The following is a 21,742-nucleotide window of genomic DNA, read 5'->3' on the forward strand; positions in this document are numbered from 1 at the left end:
CTTATCTCTTCAGTAGGTCCTATGATTAAGTATAGTCTGGCCCAGGAGTGTGAAGGTGAACGGAAAGGCTGGAGCAACGAACCGCCCTTGCTGTCTCTGCCTTGCCGGTTCCCCTCTTTCCACTGGGATTCTCTGCCTCTAACCCTTTTACAGAGGCTGAGTCACTGGCCTACTGGTGTTCTTCCATGCCGTCCATGGGAGGGGTGCGTCACTTGAGTGGGTTGAGTCACTGACGTGGTCTTCCTGTCTGGGTTGGCGCCCCCCCCCCCCCCCCCCCCTTGGGTTGTGCCATGGCGGAGATCGTTGTGGGCTATACTCGGCCTTGTCTTAGGACGGTAAGTTGGTGGTTGGAGACATCCCTCTAGTGGTGTGGGGGCTGTGCTTTGGCAAAGTGGGTGGGGTTATATCCTGCCTGTTTGGCCCTGTCCGGGGGTATCATCGGATGGGGCCACAGTGTCTTCTGATCCCTCCTGTCTCAGCCTCCAGTATTTATGCTGCAGTAGTTTATGTGTCGGGGGGCTAGGGTCAGTCTGTTACATCTGGAGTATTTCTCTTGTCTTATCCGGTGTCCTGTGTGTATTTAAATATGCTCTCTCTAATTCTCTCTTTCTCTCTTTCTGTCTTTCTCTCGGAGGACCTGAGCCCTAGGACCATGCCTCAGGACTACCTGGTATGATGACTCCTTGCTGTCCCCAGTCCACCTGGCCGTGCTGCTGCTCCAGTTTCAACTGTTCTGCCTGCGGCTATGGAACCCTGACCTGTTCACCGGACGTGCTTGTTGCACCCTCGACAACTACTATGATTATTATTATTTGACCATGCTGGTCATTTATGAACATTTTAACATTTTAACATTTTGACCATGTTCTGTTTTAATATCCACCCTGCACAGCCAGAAGAGGACTGGCCACCCCTCATAGCCTGGTTCCTCTCTAGGTTTCTTCCTAGGTTTTTGGCCTTTCTAGGGAGTTTTTCCTAGGGAGTTTTTCCTAGCCACCGTGCTTCTTTCACATGCTTTGCTTGCTGTTTGGGGTTTTAGGCTGGGTTTCTGTACAGCACTTTGAGAATATCAGCTGATGTACGAAGGGCTATATAAAAATAAATTTGATTTGATTTGTCAACAAATTCATGCAGGTTCTGGAATGAATCAGTATTTCCTTCATCAAGTCGCCTGCCCCACATTGCAAGCTTTCGATTGAAAGAGCTGATCTTGTCTGTGACCTGAGGGAGGTGTTTATCTTTCCCTTGAAGCTGTAGATTTAGTTCATTTAGCTTTCCAAATATGTCACTCAGGTAGGCCAGTTTTGCCAGGAAGTTCTCATCACAAAATTTTTCTGCGAGGTCATACTTGTGCTCCTGCTCCGAAAACATTCTTATCTGCTCTCTGAGCTCAAAAACTCGGGACAAGACTTTTCCTCGTGACAGCCACCTTGCTTCACTGTGAAACAGCACAGCTTGATGTTCAGCTCCCATCTCCTCACAGATCGCAGAGAAGACTTGTTTTTAGTGGTCTGGTCTTTATAAAATTTACTATGCCTACAATGTCAATCATAACCTCACTTAATTCAGAGGAAAGGTGCCTTCATGCCAGTGCTTCTCTGTGTATAGCACAGTGTGTCCCCTCAGCATTAGGTGAGGCCTTCTTGATGAGTGCCCGAAGTAATTTTCTTATGCCTGCCATGGTCTGTGCACCATCACTGCAAACACCAATGCAGTTCTCCCACTTTAGCCCATTCTCAGTCAGGAAGCAGTCCAGCATTTTGAATAGCTCTTCAGCTGTGGCTCTGTCTCTGACATATTTACAAAAAAGTAGATCCTCACACAGGGAGTTTGTCATGTCAAAACGTTCATAAGCGATAAACAAACAGTCTTTGTTGCTGTCAGTTGCTTCATCGAACTGTAAGGCAAAAAGTTTGTCTTTGAGTTTATCTACCAGCTGTTCTTTAAGATCGTTAGCAATGTCATTTATACGTCTGGCGACAGTGTCATTGGACAGAGGGATAGTTTTTATTTTTGCAGCACTTGCGTCATCCAGCATGACAGAGACCATGTCTAATGCTGCAGGCAGTATCAGCTCCTCTGCTATGGAGTGGGTTTTTTTGCACTGAGCAATTTGGTATGCCACCTTATATGATGCTAACATATAAGCGGGACGATTGTTGGCAATATTCGGCACGTTTTCGCTGAAAAAACTCAAGCGGCTCATCAGCGTGATTGGGGTGTAATGTCTATAAGTGACGCCTTAATTTATTTGGCTTCATGCTGTCCGCTGCCAACATTTTTAGACACAGTAAACATACCGGTCTTTCCTCGTCTCCCACCATAGTCACAGTGAAGCCAAGCGCTACATACGCTTCGTCATATTTCCTCGTCTTAGCTTTCGGGAGACTTACGTTTGCCTCATTATCTCCGTCTCTCTCTGCCTTTCTTTTCATCCCTGTTAAATATTTTTCCATGGTGTCTCTTAAGGGTTTGTTATCTGCACTTCATATCTCCTGCTTTGTGCTGTGTGCTCTTTTTTGGTGCAAAAAAACCCTACTCCCTGCGGCAACAAAAAGCATGTTCCCTGGGGTCACACGCGCCCCCCCCGGCATCGCTCCGAGCCCCCCCAGGGGGGCGCGCCCCACTATTTGAGAAGGACTGATTTAGATTAATATAAATTACATATAAATTGGCTGTGAATCTAGTTATATTGTATGCTGCGGTTGACTACCAATGAATGAAACTGACAGCCTTCAAGATTATCTTTGGCAGACTGACCAAAATAATTGATACCTGACAGCCATTCACAGTTCTTGGGTAGAATATTGACCCATAGAATTAGTAGTCCACCCATCACAGAACGTTCACTTTATTGCTAATGTCCGTTCTACTCGTTTTATTTCTATAGATTTACCTACTTGGTTGTTCTGCATGTGTCCATTGTTGAAGTCCATGATCCGGGGGGTGAAGAGCGGGTCATGCTGCTGAGTCGTCTCCACCCTCTCCAGCCTAGGGGATATGGGACGTCCCCCTCCACTCCCCATGTCTCCTCCGTCCCCCACCCCAACCCCGTTCGCCTTGTGGAGACACAGGACCTTCCTGAAGCTCTGCTTGAAGTTGTCAGACAGGAAGCCATAGAGGAGCGGGTTGGCACAGGAGTTGACGTAGGTCATGATGACCAGGAAGAAGTAGACGCCGGCAGTGACACTGTTCTCTGGTATGATGAAGACGAGGTTGACGATGTTGGTGGTGAAGAAGGGCAGCCAGCAGATGACGAAGACCACCACGATGATGACCACCATGCGGGTGACTTTGCGTTCGGAGCGGCGCCGCCTGGTCAGGCCCGCCCTGGCCCCGGCAGACTTCACCTGTAATGAATGGGAGGTTTTGGTCTGTGACTTTGTGAAGGAATACCTTTGGACATAGACACCTTTGAAGATCACTATATTGAGAGGTTTTATAGTGGTTTGGAGAGGTTTTAGGCCCAGGCCAGGGTCTAAGGCACTGGTCCATTGGGTTTGGAAATAGAAACAAACCTAAGAACCATTAGAATTCAGTTTGGGACAGTAAGAAGCAGGGATTAAGGACTCAAATGAATGGGGCCTCAAACAAATGGATTGGGGCCTCAAACAAATGGAAGGCGGCTTCAAACAAATGGAAGGGGGCTTCAAACAAATGGAATGGGGCCTCAAACAAATGGACTGAATCCTCAAACAAATGGGATGGGGTCTCAAACAAATGGAAGGCGGCCTCAAACAAATGGAAGGGGGCTTCAAACAAATGGAAGGGGGCTTCAAACAAATTGACTGAATCCTCAAACAAATGGAATGGGGTCTCAAACAAATGGAATGGGGTCTCAAACAAATGGACTGGATCCTCAAACAAATGGAATGGGGTCTCAAACAAATGGAATGGGGTCTCAAACAAATGGAATGGATCCTCAAACAAATGGAATGGGGTCTCAAACAAATGGAATAGGGTCTCAAACAAAGGAATGGATCCTCAAACAAATGGAATGGGGTCTCAAACAAATGAAAGGGGCCTTAAACAATGAACAAACAATGAACAACATAAGACTAAAAGAGGATGTGGGTTATAATACAACCCAACTATACCTTGATGATGATGAGCAGGTAGCAGAGGCAGATGATCAGCAGGGGGCCGAAGAAGCCCAAAATGGCCGTGTAGAGGATGAAGACCGTTGACCACAGGTCCTGGGGATCAGGCCAGCTCATGTTGCACGAGTTGAAGCGGTCCTGAACATCTGAGTAGATGGTGACCGGCAGCACCACCACGAACGACACCACCCACACCAGCCCGTTGATGATCTTAGCCACCTTCGGCTGCCGCCACTTGACGCTCCGAATGGGGTGCACCACGGCCAGGTAGCGGTCAATGCTCATCACGGTCAGGCAGAAGGTGCTGGTGAACTGGTTGATGGAGTCTACCGTCATGACCACGCGGCACAGAAACTGCCCGAACGGCCAATAAGAGAGCACGTTCTGGGTGGTCAGGAAGGGAAGTCCTAGGATGTACAATTCATCTGCCAGGGCTAAGTTCAGAAGGTACATGTTGGTGACAGTCTTCATCTTGGCATAGCGCAGGACCACGTAGATGGCCAGCATGTTGCCCATGAGGCCCACCATGAATACAGTCATAGAGATTACTGCAGTGATAACGGTGCTGCTGTCCTGGAAGGGAGCGCTCTCGCCGGACTCGTTCATGAAGAGGTTGGTGACCGTGGAGTAGCCCCTGGAGGAGGAGAGGTTGAAATCCCCAGGGATGGAGGTGCAGTCTTGGGGATTCATAGCGGGAAGGTGGGGGTGGGGTTGGAAGTCAGGAAGATGAATCAGGAAATGGCCCATAAAGCTGAAAATAAAAATAGAACTGTCAGTTTTTGAGGATGGAAAATAGACATTCTAGTAGCCTAAATTAATGGACATTTTGAAAAGAACAGAATAGAAGAAGAATATATAATAAATTAGAATAGAATTGAACATCATTAGTCATTCTGACATTTGTCTATGAAAACCATCTTATGGATGAGGGGTTGAGTGATGTTTCAATGTTTTTGTTATGTAATAGTGTGTTATTTCACCTTTTCCACTATACTGCTTCACTACTCCACTTTGTTCACCCACAACAGCACATGGACATTCTCTGGGCAGGGGGCCCATATTGACACTGTTCACTGTGTACTTCATAAAAAAAACAGCAAATTTCCATGGACTACCTCAGGCAGGCATACATCCATGCGCTTCTTCCACGTATTCCCCATGCCGCTTTACTACAAAGCAGTCACCCTGCCACTGACTTGGTAAATAGCTGAAGGATGGGGCTGGAGAAATGTAACCAAAGTGGTCACCCTGCCACTGACCTGGTAAATAGCTGAAGGATGGGGCTGGAGAAATGTAACCAAAGTGGTCACCCTGCCACTGACCTGGTAAATAGCTGATGGATGGGGCTGGAGAAATGTAACCAAAGTGGTCACCCTGCCACTGACCTGGTAAATAGCTGAAGGATGGGGCTGGAGAAATGTAACCAAAGTGGTCACCCTGCCACTGACCTGGTAAATAGCTGAAGGATGGGGCTGGAGAAATGTAACCAAAGTGGTCACCCTGCCACTGACCTGGTAAATAGCTGATGGATGGGGCTGGAGAAATGTAACCAAAGTGGTCACCCTGCCACTGACCTGGTAAATAGCTGATGGAGAAATGTAACCACTCTGAAGTTCATAGACAGAGCTATGGATGCAAGGACTGACCATCCAAGATATCCAAATTATACTTTTAACCATTGTTTACAAACAAAGGGGTAAAACATGGTTATATTTGGGTTCTGATGGGGTTCTGTTTGGTTCCGATGCGGTAAGACAATGGAACTAAACTCTTATACTCTTCAATGGGTTTATATGATGAATTCTGAAGTCCAAAAATGGACGTAACAATCGCAGATTGCCCCTACTTTAGGTTAAGACAGAAATGGACAAGCAGGTTCCAATCAGCACAATTTTAGTAGGCTGGCTAGTCTGTCAATGGCGTGCAAGTCCTGGACAATGCTGGGTGTATCTGATTGAAGACTCAGTCAAGGCTAGGTCAAGGGTTGACATGTTCTTGTTCAAGATGGGTCAGTGTTTCTGAGTAAACCCCTAGCCCTAGCTGCTGAAACCTGTTGCGCCAATAAGTGGTCTGATGTGGGGATTCATTGAACCGCAGTCCAAAACATTGGAATGACGTCCATTCAACAGCCTAGTGTTGTGACTATAAACAATTGCATGTGGCATGGAGGCGAAGTTGCATAAATCGGTTTGACATTTCTGTCAATCTAAGTCAAAACTATTGTAGGGACATAATTGTCTGACTCTATTAGCGCAAAATCATGACAGTTTCTATTTTCACTCATGAAAAATTGCACTTTCCAGTGCCCAAAAGTTGGTTATATAATATTCTAATTTATAAAGAAAACATAACATGACTTTAATAACTCATGTTTGTGCCATTTACAGAGGCAATCCGCAGTTACTACTTCCATTTTTGGACCGTTAAATGATTGATATATAGGCATTGATTCTTGAATAATATACTTTATCAATGCCTCATGAGCTTAATTCAACTGTAGGAGCCCATCAGAAGCCAAAATATAAGCTCGTTTTACTCCAATGTTTGTAAACAAAGTCAATGTAAACAACCACTATAGCTTTAAAACATGGTGAAACTATCATTTCAATCTCATGGATGGTAAATCCTTACATCCATAGCTTTGTCTATGAATTTGTGAGGGGTTATATTACTCAAGCCCCACCCCTCAGCTGTTTACCAAAACAAGTAGCGGGGTGACTGCTTTGTAATATTTTGAACTGCAGATTGCCCCTTCAAACTACACTTTGCTATCTATAAAGGACCAATCTCGGTTAACCCAGACCTAAAATCACACGTAATCTGTTTTTTTGTTTACATAGTCTGTCCATAAAAGATTAATAAAGGACACATTGAAGATAAACTGCCAGTGGGTTGATTTTAATTTCTTATAAGCCTAATTTCTTATGCAGATTAATAACAGTATATTATACAGTGACAGTCATTCCCACTTAAGATGTTGGAAAAAGCTATGAAGTGTCCATGATTGGCATAAGCCCACAGTAGTGAAAAACTCATTATTGTAGTTAAAAGAAATAGAAAAGGACTCTTCCTAAGACAATGTGTGTGCTTTCCAGCTTGTCTTGATGTATTTATGGGTGATAGGATAGGATAGCCTGAAAATGTGAAAGTTGGTTTGGTGTCTAGCTTGTGCGGTTCAAGTTTAAAATGTCAAGTTTTATAAATGATATTTACAGAATACACATGGTATTGTAACGACCGTCCAAAGGAGTAGACCAAGGTGCAGCGTGGTGAGTGTTCATCTTCATTTATTATAAACCAGAACACTTTAAACAAAATCCTAAACAAACGACCGTCACGTCTTGCAGGCTACAACAAGCAGTACAAAAATAACATCCCACAACTACAGGTGGGGGGAAAGGCTGCCTAAGTATGATTCCTAATCAGAGACAACGATAGGCAGCTGCCTCTGATTAGGAACCATACTCGGCTCAACACAAAGAAATAGACACCATAGAATGCCCACCCCACACCCTGACCTAACCACATAGAGAAACAAACAGTCTCTCTCAGGTCAGGGCGTGACAGGTATACACCATCCAACAAAATACTTACAGTACATTCATGTTCTGGAAACTTTTTCCCCGAAACAAATAATCAGAATCATGTTCTGCGCATGTTATTTAATACACACATTCAAGTTTGTCTCTTTACTCTATGCTTTAGTCACCCTCTTCTGAAGCCTCAACCACTTTGATCGACATGATGATGTTACCTATGTCTCTGCCTCATATTTCTGAACAGCTCAAATAAAAACTTGTTGGCGATTTGAACAAACATTCAAAAAATATAAACACTGAGAGTACAAGACATCAACAACACATTCCTAACATTGAGTACCATCCCCTTTTGCCCTCAGAACAGCCTCAATTCGTCGGGGCATAGACCCTACTACCATACCCCATTCAATGTCACTTCAATCTTTTTTCTTGTCCATTCAACCTCTGAATGGCACATGTACACAATCCATGTCTCAATTGTCTCAAGGCTTGAACATCCTTCTTTATCCCATCTCCTTCCCTTCATCTACACTTGACTCAGGTGGATTTAACAATTGATATCAATAAAGGATCATAGCTTTCACCTAGATTCACCTGGTCAGTCTATTTCGTGGAAAGAGCAGATGTTCCTAACGTTTTGTCCACTCAGTGTATATATATATGAAGGCTATCTGTCTGTTGTAACGGATATTGCCGTTGCACAAGCAAGACGCAGTCTACACATTGCATTGGGGAAAAACCAACAGCATTTTTTGTGATGATGTAATCTTTATAGTTATGCTGCCATACAGCCAGTTGCTAAAATAAGAACTCTGTCTCCCTATAGCCAATGCTTGCACATCGAATCGCTACTTACTGCCTGTCTGTGGCTTGCTTTTTGATATGCTGTGTACATCTAGCTTGCCTAAATAGCTGCATGTACGCCAACTCCCCTCCTGAAAAAAAGAACATGAAATTGCTAGACTGCCTGTTGTGTCGTTCTCATGTTTGCTTTGATTACTGTTACAACAGACAATGAACTAAGTTTGTTTGAACAAGCGGCAGGGGAGTCACGAACTGAGTGAGCACTAAGGCAACAGCTGAAAGGACTCGATCCTGCACATGCGCCAAAATCTCAGTATCTTTAGCGTAGCCACTCTGTATAATTTAACGTTTTTAAAAATGTAAAGTGGTTTTAATATTTGTAGCTGAAGTGGTTAAAGTTTATTAGCATTATGTCTATAAACATAGAGTATACCAAACAGTAGGAACACCTTCCTAATATTGAGTTGCGCGCCCCCCCCCCCCCACATGTACAAAAACTCCACAGGTGAAAATCTCCCTTTCACATGTGATGGTGAAATAGTGTTATTCTCCTCACGTGAAAAGGTGGTGTTAACATGTTGCAGTAGCAATGTTTCCACATATGGAAGTGTAAATTCTGTAATGCCATTCTGTAAAAAGGCAACTTATCTGAGTATAATAATTAAAGTGTGTTAGAAATGATTATTTCTTATTTCTGAGCCATTCATTTGGAGTGTTACCTGGCAGACCGGGTCCAATTTAAACCCTGGTATGTCTCCAAGTTAAACCATAAAGGACAACAAAATATTACTAAAATAAAGTTACATAGAAAATCCACAAAACAGTTGATCTTTTAAAAAATGTATGTTTTTGAGGGCAAAATACAAAATGTGGATTGGTCAAGTTGATACATTTTGCCATTTCAGACAAAACCACCAAAGTCCCTGTGCCCAAGAAAGCGAAGGTAATCTGCCTAAATGACTACCGCTTTGAAAGGCTAGTGATGGCTCATATCAACTCCATCATCCCGGAAACGCTAGACCCACTCCAATTTGCATACCCCCTCAATAGATCCACAGATGATGCAATCTGCCCTTTAAAAAAAATGTTTTTATCAATAATCAAAGGCCTATTACAAGTATTTCTGAAGGGTAATACATTTTTTACTCATTTGGATGTATGCTAGCGTCTTAATTTTTTCCATTATAATGCACATTTAAAATGTTTATGGTTCGAAAAGTATAAATAGTATCAAAAAGCTGTGCGCAATTATTATATTGTTTCAGTCTGCATATTTCAACATTTGTTTGGTTTTGATAGCTTAAACGGTTCAAGAGGAGTAGCGTTAAGTTTTGACCATTCAAGTGGTATTTCAAGGGTCTGTAACAAACCATTTATTAGCCATTTATAAATTGTTTGTTCACCATTTATTAAGCATTACTCCCACATGAATAAACCATTTACTAATCAAGTGAAGTATTTTTGCATTTTTCATCTAAAGTGAGTGCTATGTATATAAATATTGCATAAATGTTTTGAGTGACCAGTGTAAAAAAAGATGGGCATGCCATTGGTAGACATTCCTGTAGTACCTGGTAAAAGAATAAGACAACAACACAGGATGTTGAAGGAAATATATATACGTGTGAATAATTATCTTACTAACGTTTACAAATGTGGGAGTAATGATTAATACATGGTGAGCAAATGCCTTATAAATGCCTTATAAATGGTTCATTATGTACCCTTAAAATAAAGTGTTACAGGCACTTTTATTGCCATTGAAAAGCATTTGGTGAAATGCATTTAAGAATTGTTGTAGTAGAAAAGGTATAAATAGAAGGGGGAAAAATCTCAAGCAATCGAAGTTGGGGCTGTCTACCCATTCTATAGTTTGTTTAGTGTTGAATGTGTGTTGGGGCTGTCTACCCATTCTATAGTTTGTTTAGTGTTGAATGTGTGTTGGGGCTGTCTACCCATTGTATGGTTTGTTTAGTGTTGAATGTGTGTTGGGGCTGTCTATCCATTCTATGGTTTGTTTAGTGTTGAATGTGTGTTGGGGCTGTCTACCCATTCTATAGTTTGTTTAGTGTTGAATGTGTGTTGGGGCTGTCTACCCATTCTATAGTTTGTTTAGCGTTGAATGTGTGTTGGGGCTGTCTACCCATTCTATAGTTTGTTTAGCGTTGAATGTGTGTTGGGGCTGTCTACCCATTCTATAGTTTGTTTAGCGTTGAATGTGTGTTGGGGCTGTCTACCCATTCTATAGTTTGTTTAGCGTTGAATGTGTGTTGGGGCTGTCTATCCATTCTATAGTTTGTTTAGTGTTGAATGTGTGTTGGGGCTGTCTACCCATTCTATGGTTTGTTTAGTGTTGAATGTGTGTTGGGGCTGTCTACCCATTCTATAGTTTGTTTAGTGTTGAATGTGTGTTGGGGCTGTCTACCCATTCTATAGTTTGTTTAGTGTTGAATGTGTGTTGGGGCTGTCTACCCATTCTATAGTTTGTTTAGCGTTGAATGTGTGTTGGGGCTGTCTACCCATTCTATAGTTTGTTTAGTGTTGAATGCGTTAGCGGTTTAAGTGCTAGAGTGAGTGGAATAAATAGACAAACTACAAAAGTAAATTTCCTAAAGAACATTTGTGTTCTTGATAGTGTCATGACGTTGGCCTCTTTTGGTACAGGGAGGACAGTTGACCCCCTCCCTTTTGCACCACCACCCAACCTACCTTCCCCCCAACCCAGGCCCTGTGTGAAAGGGTTGTAAAAACTCTAAAATTCCAGGAGAGTCTCTGGCCACATGGCCCATAGAGAGACACAGGAAATTCTTCCAACTCACAGAATTGGGGAGCCAAGCGACATTTGTGTTCTGGAGAAGGTATGGAAGATTGGTGAAGAATCCAGCTACGAACTGGTCCGCTTGGTACAATTTTGTGATACTCAGAAGAGACAATATAGCCATATTACCATAAAACAGTTTATATAATAGCCTCAGCTTGAGACTTGCATCATAATGGTAGTATAGAATGTATTAATAAGGATAAAGCTTTTGTAATACATTGAGATGCTATGTACTGATGTAATGTGATAGAATTGTATTTCTGTAACCAAGTCTAACTCAGTCATAGGCACGCCCCCAGGGACACATACAGGACCAGGCGTCATTTGACAAGCCTGTTCAAGGGTCACTATAAAACCCACCCTGATTTCCATTTCTCCAGACCAGGCCTCCACTCCATGGCCAATAGGTTTTACCATCCAATTCCTCTACTGAAAGTGAACCATACCACGTGGTTAACTTTTAGACTATTGATACCGACAGAATAAGAACAAGTCTTTGATATTAATTATTAGTCTGCAGCTAAGTAAATTATATCATCGAACGCGAAGACCAACGAAACATCCATTCTATGACGACATTAATGAATGTCGCTCTGAAAGATCCATCCTAACCGAGAGAGAGAGAGAGAGAACGCGGACAAAACTCCCCAACAGAACAGAACTCTCCAACAAGAATCAGAACGACACACTGAGCGTAAATATATATTGATTGCAATTGTTCCCAAATGAGTGAGCCTTCAATTGTCAATTGTTAATATTAATGAACTCTGTAGGTGTGCATTCTCAGCTGACCGTTTATGACCCATTGTCTAACAGACCAGCCATGCCTGTTAGCCATTAGGGCACATTACTATACCAATCCTTTGTGACGATAATTACTGTTTGTATGTTTTCTGTTAATTACTTAGTGTAGTAAATAAATGATTTTAAGACAATTGATGTATGGATGATTTTAGTAAAGACTGGGTTCGTGCAGATACAACAATTTACGACGTTTGGAATGAGACTGAACGCGAGGTAAAATACACCATTTAAACCAGAAGATAATCGGCCTATATTATAAAATAGGAAAGTTATATTAGGAAAATTATAACTTTGTAATCTGAATATTCTCCTTGGTGCCCCGATCTCCTAGTTAATTACAATTAAACGATTAATCAGTTTAATCGCGTGATAATAATTACAGGGAGTTAATTGATAAACATGTCTTCAGTTTAATGGTACCCCAAAGACACGACAATAGCTTGTCTTAAAGTATTTATAGTTTTGAAATAAGTTATAGTAGTGATAGTGACTGCAGTACCCTTGCAGGAAAAACCATATGAATTTCATATGTGATCTTATGTGAAGTTAATGTGATAACATGTGACAACATGTAAAAGAAACATGTGACAACATGAAATTACACATATGAAAACATGATCTCATGTGAAATAAATGTGACAACATGGGGATGTAAAATTTCATCATGTGATACCATGAAACCATGTGACAGCTTTTGAAAGTGTTTCCCGTTAAAGTGCAAATTACATTTTCAAGTGACAGTTTTTCACATGTGAAAATGCTCATTTAATTTTCACATGTGAAAATTGAAATGAGTGAAAACATGTTATTCTCTTCATGTGATTTCTTTTTTTGTAAGAGAAGTAATGAAATGGAGGTTTTAAGGTAAGTGGTATGCTGTTCAGCTAAAATTGTGTACAAATCTTGTATCATTGACAATATGATTACATTTGGCATGATCACGTAGTAGTGACTTTTCAATATGACCCCACCTGGGTATGCTGATGTTTCTGCTGCACCACAAAGTCTGTAACATTCTCAGAAGACCCATCACATTCAGTACCTAGAAAACATCTCTGCACTTAGCAAAAGAGTACCATCTGCACTGCTATTTTAGTTATCAGTTAATCTGACTATTCTCTCATCATTGATTCTATTTACTTATTTCAGCAATTAGATCTTTTTTTTGTATAGTTGTCTAATGTTATTTTTAAATGTTACTCCTGAATCACTATGATAAACCATTTGATTTTTCTTCATACAATGCTGAGATTTACTTTGAAGTCCAAAGTGTAGGAAGTGAACTCAGTGTACAGGTGAACTCAGTTATTCACACAGACATGGTGGTGTAGCAGGAGGATCAGAATACCGGGAACTAAGAAGTTATGAGTTCAAATCCCGGGTGAGAACATGTTGAATAATAATGACTGTATAAATATACAAACACAATGTAATCATGTACATCACATTTGTAAGTTGAAAACACTGTGGCTATTTCAGGATGTTCCGGGGACATCCTAACGACACATTTTTGCTTGCAGTGCATTATGTGAACATTTTAATTCACATGTGAAGGTTAATGTGTAACGGCCGTCGTAGGAAGTGGACCAAAATGCAGCGAGTACGTGAATGCTCATATTTATTTTATTACGAACACCACACAAAAACAACAAAACAAACGACAGCTAACAGTTCTGCAGGCTAAACATAGCAGTGCACGAATACAACTTCCCACAAAGGGACAGGTGAAAACAGGCTACCTAAGTATGACTCTCAATCAGCAACAACGATGTACAGCTGTTCCTGATTGAGAGCCATACCAGGCCAACACAAAGAAATACACAACATAGATAGAACCTAGAATACGACACATAGAACATAACCCAAAAACCCCGGAATATTCTAAACAAACACCCCTCTACATAAACACACACCCCGAACCACATAAAACAAATACCCCCTGCCACGTCCTGACCAAACTACAATAACAAATGACCCCTTTACTGGTCAGAACGTGACATAATGTGAAATATCATCATGTGTGAAGTGTTCCAAAACCACATGGTTTCACATGTGAAAGGTTATGTGATCACTTGTGTAAATCCACATGGTGATGAAAATGCTTTTTTGGAGCAAATAGCCTATTAACAGAATACCATCATGTTTCCCTCCTACATACCACTTACCTTTTACACAGAAAATGGTTGGATGGAAACGTGACAACTATCTGCAAACCTGCATGGTGACATTCTTTCCACACCTCTTCTTTGGCTGCATTTACACAGGCAGCCCAATTCTGATATTTTGCTGCTAATTGGTCAGATCAATCAGATCAGCTCTTTTGACAATAATTGGGCAAAAGATCAGAATTTGGCAGCCTGTGTAATCTTCTTTCTCTCCAATTGTCATGTCACACATAACAAAGGCATGGTTTTCTATAGTCAAATTCTAATTCCTGTCAACGCGCCCTGCAATAAGAACGAACTGGAAAAGTGGCATATCTGTTCATTTGAAACTCTGGATGATGGCCTTGTAAACTATCTTATGACAGTTTTAGCTAACCACATTGGAACATTCTTATCTTTAAGGACATGCATGTCCTGGCAATAAATCAGCTGATCTCCGGGTGACTTCTGTCAGTAAAATGCTATGATAGGTGACGCTGGGCAGATACCTAACGTCAAGTCAGATAGTTTCACAGTCAGTCATTGAACTAATAAAAAAAACTAGACACAGGCAATGCTGCATATCAATGCAAAAGCCTGCAGGCAAAAAATGTTCATGCTTTGAATTGTTCACATTTTACAATTGTATAATACATATAAAGTTGGTTCAGCCATGTGAAAAGAATAACACATACATACTAGAAAAGTACATTTCCTAAAAAATATGTGTGTGCTTGCTAGCTTGTCTTGAAGTATTTATGGTAGTGCTAGTGACTGCAGTAGTAACGGTAGTGACCAGTTACAGTTGAAAAAGTAGGTAGATTGAAAGATTAATTGATTTATTGATTGATAGCCTAAATATGTAAAAGTTGGTTTGTTGTTTCTAGCTTGAACGGTTCAAGAGTTACTGCTATTTTAGATGGGTAATGTTATGGTAATTTATGCAAATGTCAATAGTTATAATTTATAAAGTTCTTACAATTTTAAAGTTGTTTTAATATTTGTAGCTGAAATGGTTAAAGAGCGGTAGCTTTTAAAATGTCCACCACTGTGTTCTTATGGCTGGCATTGAATCCATTAAGTGTTATTCAAATTTATGCAAATACATTTATTTATATAGTTTAGAAAGGTTTTAGAGAATTTTGTAGTTAGGATAGCCTGAACATTTTAAAGTTGGTCTTGTAGCTTAATTGGCTGAGGAGCTGGACAATGTTGAATAGCTACCACTGTATTACAATTGTTCTCATTCAAGCCCACGTTAATTTATGCCCCCCAAAATATTATTCATATTATTATGTAAGAGATCTAGAGTGGTCTTGCCTTCAGCAAGCACACTAATAATAATAAGAGCATGTAACGGCCCAGCTATGCCACGCGTGGATTTCCGTGAGACTTGCTTGATACGGAGTTGATAAGAGTCATTCTGTTGTCAATGTTACTTGCTATATCAGCACGTGCATAAAGCATAGGTGTTGTGCAGCTGCTGTAGCAGCAACCTAAAATTAGGTTTGGAGTCTATTTTTCGCGGATCCACATGCGTGAACACCATACAAAGTGCCTAAATCTTTTTTTGACACCTAAAAACATATTCACTCAGCTTCATAGTGAAAATGTAATAGAAACATGAATAATAGTAGTAGGCAACATCAATACAATAGTAGAAGGCTACCTGTATAAAATTCAAATATAAATGAAAGTGTAGTTTTAGGTGCTTCTACACCTGCATTGCTTGCTGTTTGGGGTTGTAGGCTGGGTTACTGTACAACACTTTGTGACATCCGCTGATGTAAGAAGGGCTTTATAAATACATTTGATTGATTGATTGATTGATTGATTGATTGTAGTCTTCCTAGTTCATAACTGGAGGTAGGTTGTTATATGTATAGTAGCAACACTTTTTTTTTGAAACATTTAAACATTCAAACCAGCTGATGAACAGAAAGGCAGTTGCAGAGCTGATGGTCTACCTTGTATTATCTTTTGAGGCAGAGGATGCTGTAGAGTAGACCCCTCCTCCAACCCTCCTTGGAAGTTATTCTGATTTGACAGGACAGGACAAAGTTGGCAAAATGGATGACACCCGTTTGATCATCGAAGTTGAGAAGCACCCTTTGCTGTACGACCCCAGCAACCCCAAATACAAGGACGCTTTGTCCAAAGAAAAAGCATGGAATGCTGTAGCAACCGTCCTCGGAGAACAAGGTATGTTTTGTCAACAAAATCAATTGATGTGCATTTCTTCTGGCCGGCAAAGTACAGACAGCTAGCCAGTGGCGGCTGTGATTGGTTGAAACCCAGGGGTGTGGGTCTATTTAGAATGAGCAGCCAGCTCACAAATGAACAAGTGCCCCAGGGAGAATGCAACAAGCATGCAGATGCTATAAGTGAAAACACATGATCTAACTGGGGATGGCTAACATAATGTCACAAAGCATGAAGCGCTAGCAAGTTAACTTTCATTCTGAAATAACTTCCTATTTCCAAGTTAGTCAGATATTAGTTTAGAAAGACTTGAAATTGGCATGGGAACTAATTAGCTAACAAGCTACCAGCTAGCTATAGCTAGCTATCTGCTTATCAAAGGTAGATAAAGGGTTCATTTGACCCAAAAATCTACCTGTCACGTCCTGATCTGTTTCACCTGTCCTTGTGATTGCCTCCGCCCCTTCCAGGTGCCGCTGATTTTCCTCAGTGTATATATCCCTGTGTTTCCTGTCACTCTGTGCCAGTTCATCTTGTATGTTTCCAAGTCAACCAGCGGTTTTCCTGTTCTCCCTTTTTCTAGTCCTCCTGGTTTTGACCCTTGCCTGTTTCTGGACTTTGTACCCACCTGCCTTGACCACAAGCCTGTCTGCCACTCTGTACCTCCTGGACTCTGATCTGGTTTTGACCTTTTGCCGGTCCATGACCATTCTCTTGCCTACTCCTTTTGGATTAATAAACATTGTACGACTCCAACCATCTGCCTCCTCTGTCTGCATCTGGGTCTCGCCTTGTGTCATGATACTACCAAACTAGTTCACAATGTTTCTCAAAGTTACTATGGCTAGCTAACTAATTTGATCATGCTTTGTGATGAACCCAGATTTATGCTGTGTAAGTCAACACACAACATGTCGCCTGATAAACATCATGGGGGAAACAATACAATTGACCAGCCACAGTCATGCTTTTTTGCCCTACCAGATCTGCGATGAGAAGGTTCTAGCTAGTGTATCCCTCTGTCCTTCGACTTGTTGGATGTAGATGTACGGTTTATCAGGTCCCAAGCTCCCATGACTGTTATGATTATTTATTTACAAGTTAAATACAATTAGCTTTTTGCTTTAGCATCATCTGTACCTGATAGAGCAGATCTAGTCTCAAGCAGAAGTAAGCTGTCTGGTGTGAGAGACTCATTGGGAGGAAGACTAGAGCAGACCCAGAAGTTCTGACTGAGTGAACATTTGAGCGCTCCAGGGTGGTCCATTTACTTAGTGCTGTAAAAATGTATGCTATAAAATTCAGTGATTTCATTGGGGCAGTTCTCCCTCATATCAAATAGGTGGCAAAACAATCCAAGCAATGTTCGCACAGCCTATACGCCCACGGAGTTGCTGCTGCTGGCAGAGTAAGTAACTGCACCACTTGTTTTGAACAATATATTTTTTAAACATGAAAATGTACACATTTGCCACACTTTTATGAACCATTTAAAACATAATCATGAATTATATAATATATATATATATATATATATATATATATATATATATATATATATATATATATATATTTTTTTTTTACAATTTGACCAATCACACCAATCTGCCCCTTACGCCCAAATGGGCAGGCCACCACTGCAGCTAGCCAGCAACTGTTCAATTGTTAATTAATGAATGAGGTTAATGAATTAACTGCAGATGGTTGTAGAATTTTTACTCAACTTTATTTTTGATGTCATGAGAAATATGGCTGTCGTCATATAGTCATATACCCATATTGGACCCAAAATCAATAGATTCCTTGCAGAAGAGATCTAGTACTACTGATTCTGCTTCCACCCACGCATCTGTTTCCCTCTCTGGTGTAGCGTGTAAAATTACTGCACTAACGTCCTGTTCACAGTTTGGGTACGCGCCATCCAGGTGTACAGTAGCTCCTCTGTAAGAGTGTTAGAGTAGTCTTGCTTTCACCAAGCACACCAATCCTTCAAGCCTAATATTACATTGCTTAGGGACATATTAAACAATGTAACTTTAATCTTGTTTTAATAATTCCCATGAAAAAACTAACATATTTGCTCTCTTTATTCATTTCTATTGAAAGACTTACCTGAGCGTTTCATACACTGTCCATGGCACGTCCGAGTTTAGCCATTCGCGCAGTGCGCATTTCCATATATTTTCCACTTCAGACGCGCGCCTTTATCGACGTGGTGCTGTTAGACTTGTATCAAAGCAACGAAATGTTTTGAAGAAATTGACTGTCACACAACGATGAAGTCAACGTTCAAGTCCTCGTCTCAATTCCAAGAGCGGCACACACTCAATAATCCGTTTTTTCATCTTTGCTGATCTCAAAACGCCTACAATCTCATCATTATTGTTATGTAAACTAAGATATATTTTCTTATCAAATCAAAGTATCTTGTTTGATTGTGATGAATGGGTAGTTTACTGTTAGCAAAGTAAAACAGCAAGCTCCAGCTCTGCGGGGTGCAGAATTCATTTGAAGGTGGGAATGCAGTTAATTCATCTGAAGCTTTTCGGCTAGTCCTTTTGGAGAGGGAGGCTGGCTGCTGCGCTGGTATTTATATATCACAATAACGTGACAACGTCACCATGCTTCTGTGCAGGTCTCTCACCAATAGCTACTGATCCACCATAAAGCCATACATACAGTACTCACCTGTTGCACAAGCTAAGGCAATAGGACTGATGCAACCTGGACTCAGGGTTAGACGTAACATATTAAAGGACAATCGTGGCTGTTCAAATTAGTATGATATGTTACATTTGGTATGGTATTTATACATTTGTGGATATCTATCATCAATTTTGTATGATATGTTATGAATTACTATTCATATGATATGTTAAGAATTGCAATTCATACAATATGTTGTGAATTTGCAATGCGTATGATATGTTACGAATTCCAATTTGTTGTTGCTAACGTTAGCTAGGTGGTTAAGGTTAGGGTTAAGGTTAGGCATTAGGTTAAAGTGTTATGGTTAGAGGAAGGGTTAGCTAACATGCTAAGTAGTTGCAAAGTAGCTAAAAAGTAGTAAGTAGTTCATTAATAAGTTGCTAATTACCTAAAGTGCTAAAGTCCGTGATGAGATTCAAACATGCAACCTTTGGGTCGCTAGACATTCACGTTATATATGTCACCATACCAAATGTAACATATCATACAAATTGAGTTACTCTGATCTTCGTTTACTATGTCACGTCTATTCTATGAGCCCAAGCTGACTGATTAAATCTTTGCACAGCAGCTGTTTTTAGCATTATCAACTTTATTTACAGCTTTCCAAATATCAGTCTTAACTTTTTTTTTTTTTTTTTTATATTTTGTTAAAAAGGATATGTTTTTTATTAGGCTAGGACTATCCAGGATACTATAAAAATAAAAAAAAGATTCTACACTTGGATTGATGTATGGTTCAAGACATTAATTTGAGAGGGAAGATGTTTATATCACTATATTGGCTATATTCCTAATACAGAGTTCATTATTTGAGACTCTCTCCCCATAGGATAAACCCACGGCTGTGATTTCTGGCAAGGAATGCTTTCATGTTGTTTTATGTGGACAGATGAATGGTTGTATGGTTTGGGTGTCAGACACTAATGAACTATGATCATAGAAAATTGATTCTTCTACCAGCATGGGGTCTTTTCATCTTGTTTGAGACATACAATATTGCATGGACATGTATTCCAGTCATTTTTATTAGCCTGGTCCCAGTTATGTTTGTGTGCTTGTCAAGCCAAACATGTTTGAATACCCTTTAAGCACATACACGGGGTGGCAGGTAGCCTAGTGGTTAGAGCATTGGACTAGTAAGCGGAAGGTTGCTACACCGAATCCCCGAGCTAACAAGGGAAAAATCTGTTGTTCTACCCCTGAACAATGCAGTTAACCCACTGTTCCTAGGCTGTCATTGTAAATAAGTATTTGTTCTTAACTGACTTGCCTAGTTAAATAAATACATAATTGTTTCCCAAATTACATTTCCTTTTCCTAGGAACCCAAAATTATAATTTTTTCCCTATCACCAACACACCTGATTGAAATAATCAAAGGCTTGATGATGAGTTGAATCAAGTTAATAAAATGTGTTAGTTCTAGGGCAAAAGCTAAAATATCCACCCCATTAGATGATTGATTATGGCCCTCTGTCACACCCTTGTGGCCGTAGTAGAGATCATTGTCAGGGTGGAATGTGGGCATTAGCCTGGTCAAGCCAAACATGTTTGGCATGATAATGAGCGATAAGGAGTTGGCATGACAACACAAACAGATTGACACTCATGCTAAATTTGTATGACTTTTTTACACATGAATGTGAGATTATCCTTCCTTTCAAACATTTTACTTTTATAATTTAAACACGTGACAGTCACCAACAACAACAGAAAACATACAACACAAACACAATGTACAACACAACACAACAGCAACAATGTCAAGGAACTCCAAAAACCTACTAGAAAAAGAAGAAGAAGAATAATCCAGCATTGTCACTATGTTCCAACTCATCACTCTTTCTTCCTTTCCTTCCCTTGTCCCTCGTCTTCTTCTCTTACGGGCTAGCCAACCCCTCTCAACACTGCATCCTTTCCCCTATACTGAACCACGGGGATCCAGATGCACAGAAACCTATCAAGTTTCCCCTGGAAGACATACAGTATCCAGTCCTTCCAGGGGAAATAACCACAACCACAGATTATCCATCTTGGTATAACCACTACTGTCTCTGCTGCAGTTGGGCCTAGACAAGTCACATCACACATCAAGTCACACAAGTTGAAATCCTTATAAAGCACATGCACCAGTTGTTTCTCAAATTACAAACTCTGGTCCCGGGGAACCAATGCGGTGCACATTTTAGTTTTTGCCCTATCACCAACACAGCCTTTTATGACATGATAAAAGGCTTTATGATGAGTTGATTACTTGTTTCAATGTGTTAGTGCTATGGTAAAAACAAAATTATTCACCCCTTATGGTCCTCATGGCCAGGACCAGGATTGGGAAACACTGACTAGCCCCTATCAGTTGATTTATGCTTGTGGCCCCTTGTGGCCAAAGTTTTACTGATTATGTTCATATGTCTGGATTTACTTCGAACCCCTGTGGTGAACCGACAATGGAAATGTTAGGAAGAGTACCATGAAAAACTGGTTTATATATGTGACTTAATGGCTGCTTTCATGTAGGCCTCCCAATTCTGATCTTATTGTCACTCAATGGCTGCATTTACACAGGCAGCCCAATTCTGATCTCTTTTCCACTAACTGGTCTTTTGACCAATAAGAT

General features: G+C 40.7%; 1 protein-coding gene across 1 annotated transcript; it reads right to left on the reverse strand.

Annotated features, from left to right (window-relative positions):
* Positions 1 to 283: 283 nt before the first annotated feature.
* Positions 284 to 19,057, reverse strand: LOC106606520 (somatostatin receptor type 5). The gene is made up of 3 exons (XM_014202779.3): positions 18,527 to 19,057; positions 4,098 to 4,851; positions 284 to 3,350 (listed from the first exon to the last, which is right to left on the reverse strand). Exons 2-3 carry the CDS (start codon positions 4,845 to 4,847, stop codon positions 2,847 to 2,849), a joined length of 1,254 nt encoding a protein of 417 aa, XP_014058254.2. The 5' UTR covers positions 4,848 to 4,851; positions 18,527 to 19,057; the 3' UTR covers positions 284 to 2,846.
* Positions 19,058 to 21,742: the final 2,685 nt, after the last annotated feature.

This window comes from Salmo salar, chromosome 06 (genome assembly GCF_965601325.2).
Source record: "Salmo salar chromosome 06, fSalSal1, whole genome shotgun sequence".
NCBI classification, from domain to species: domain Eukaryota; kingdom Metazoa; phylum Chordata; class Actinopteri; order Salmoniformes; family Salmonidae; genus Salmo; species Salmo salar.

What these genes read in the sequence shown, in the direction of transcription:
- LOC106606520 (XM_014202779.3), bottom strand. Translation starts at nt 4,847, where the DNA reads ATGGGCCATTTCCTGATTCATCTTCCTGACTTCCAACCCCACCCCCAC. An exon ending in ACCTGCTCATCATCATCAAG is followed by an intron (nt 3,351 to 4,097) that starts GTATAGTTGGGT and finishes CATTCATTACAG; the next exon opens with GTGAAGTCTGCCGGGGCCAG.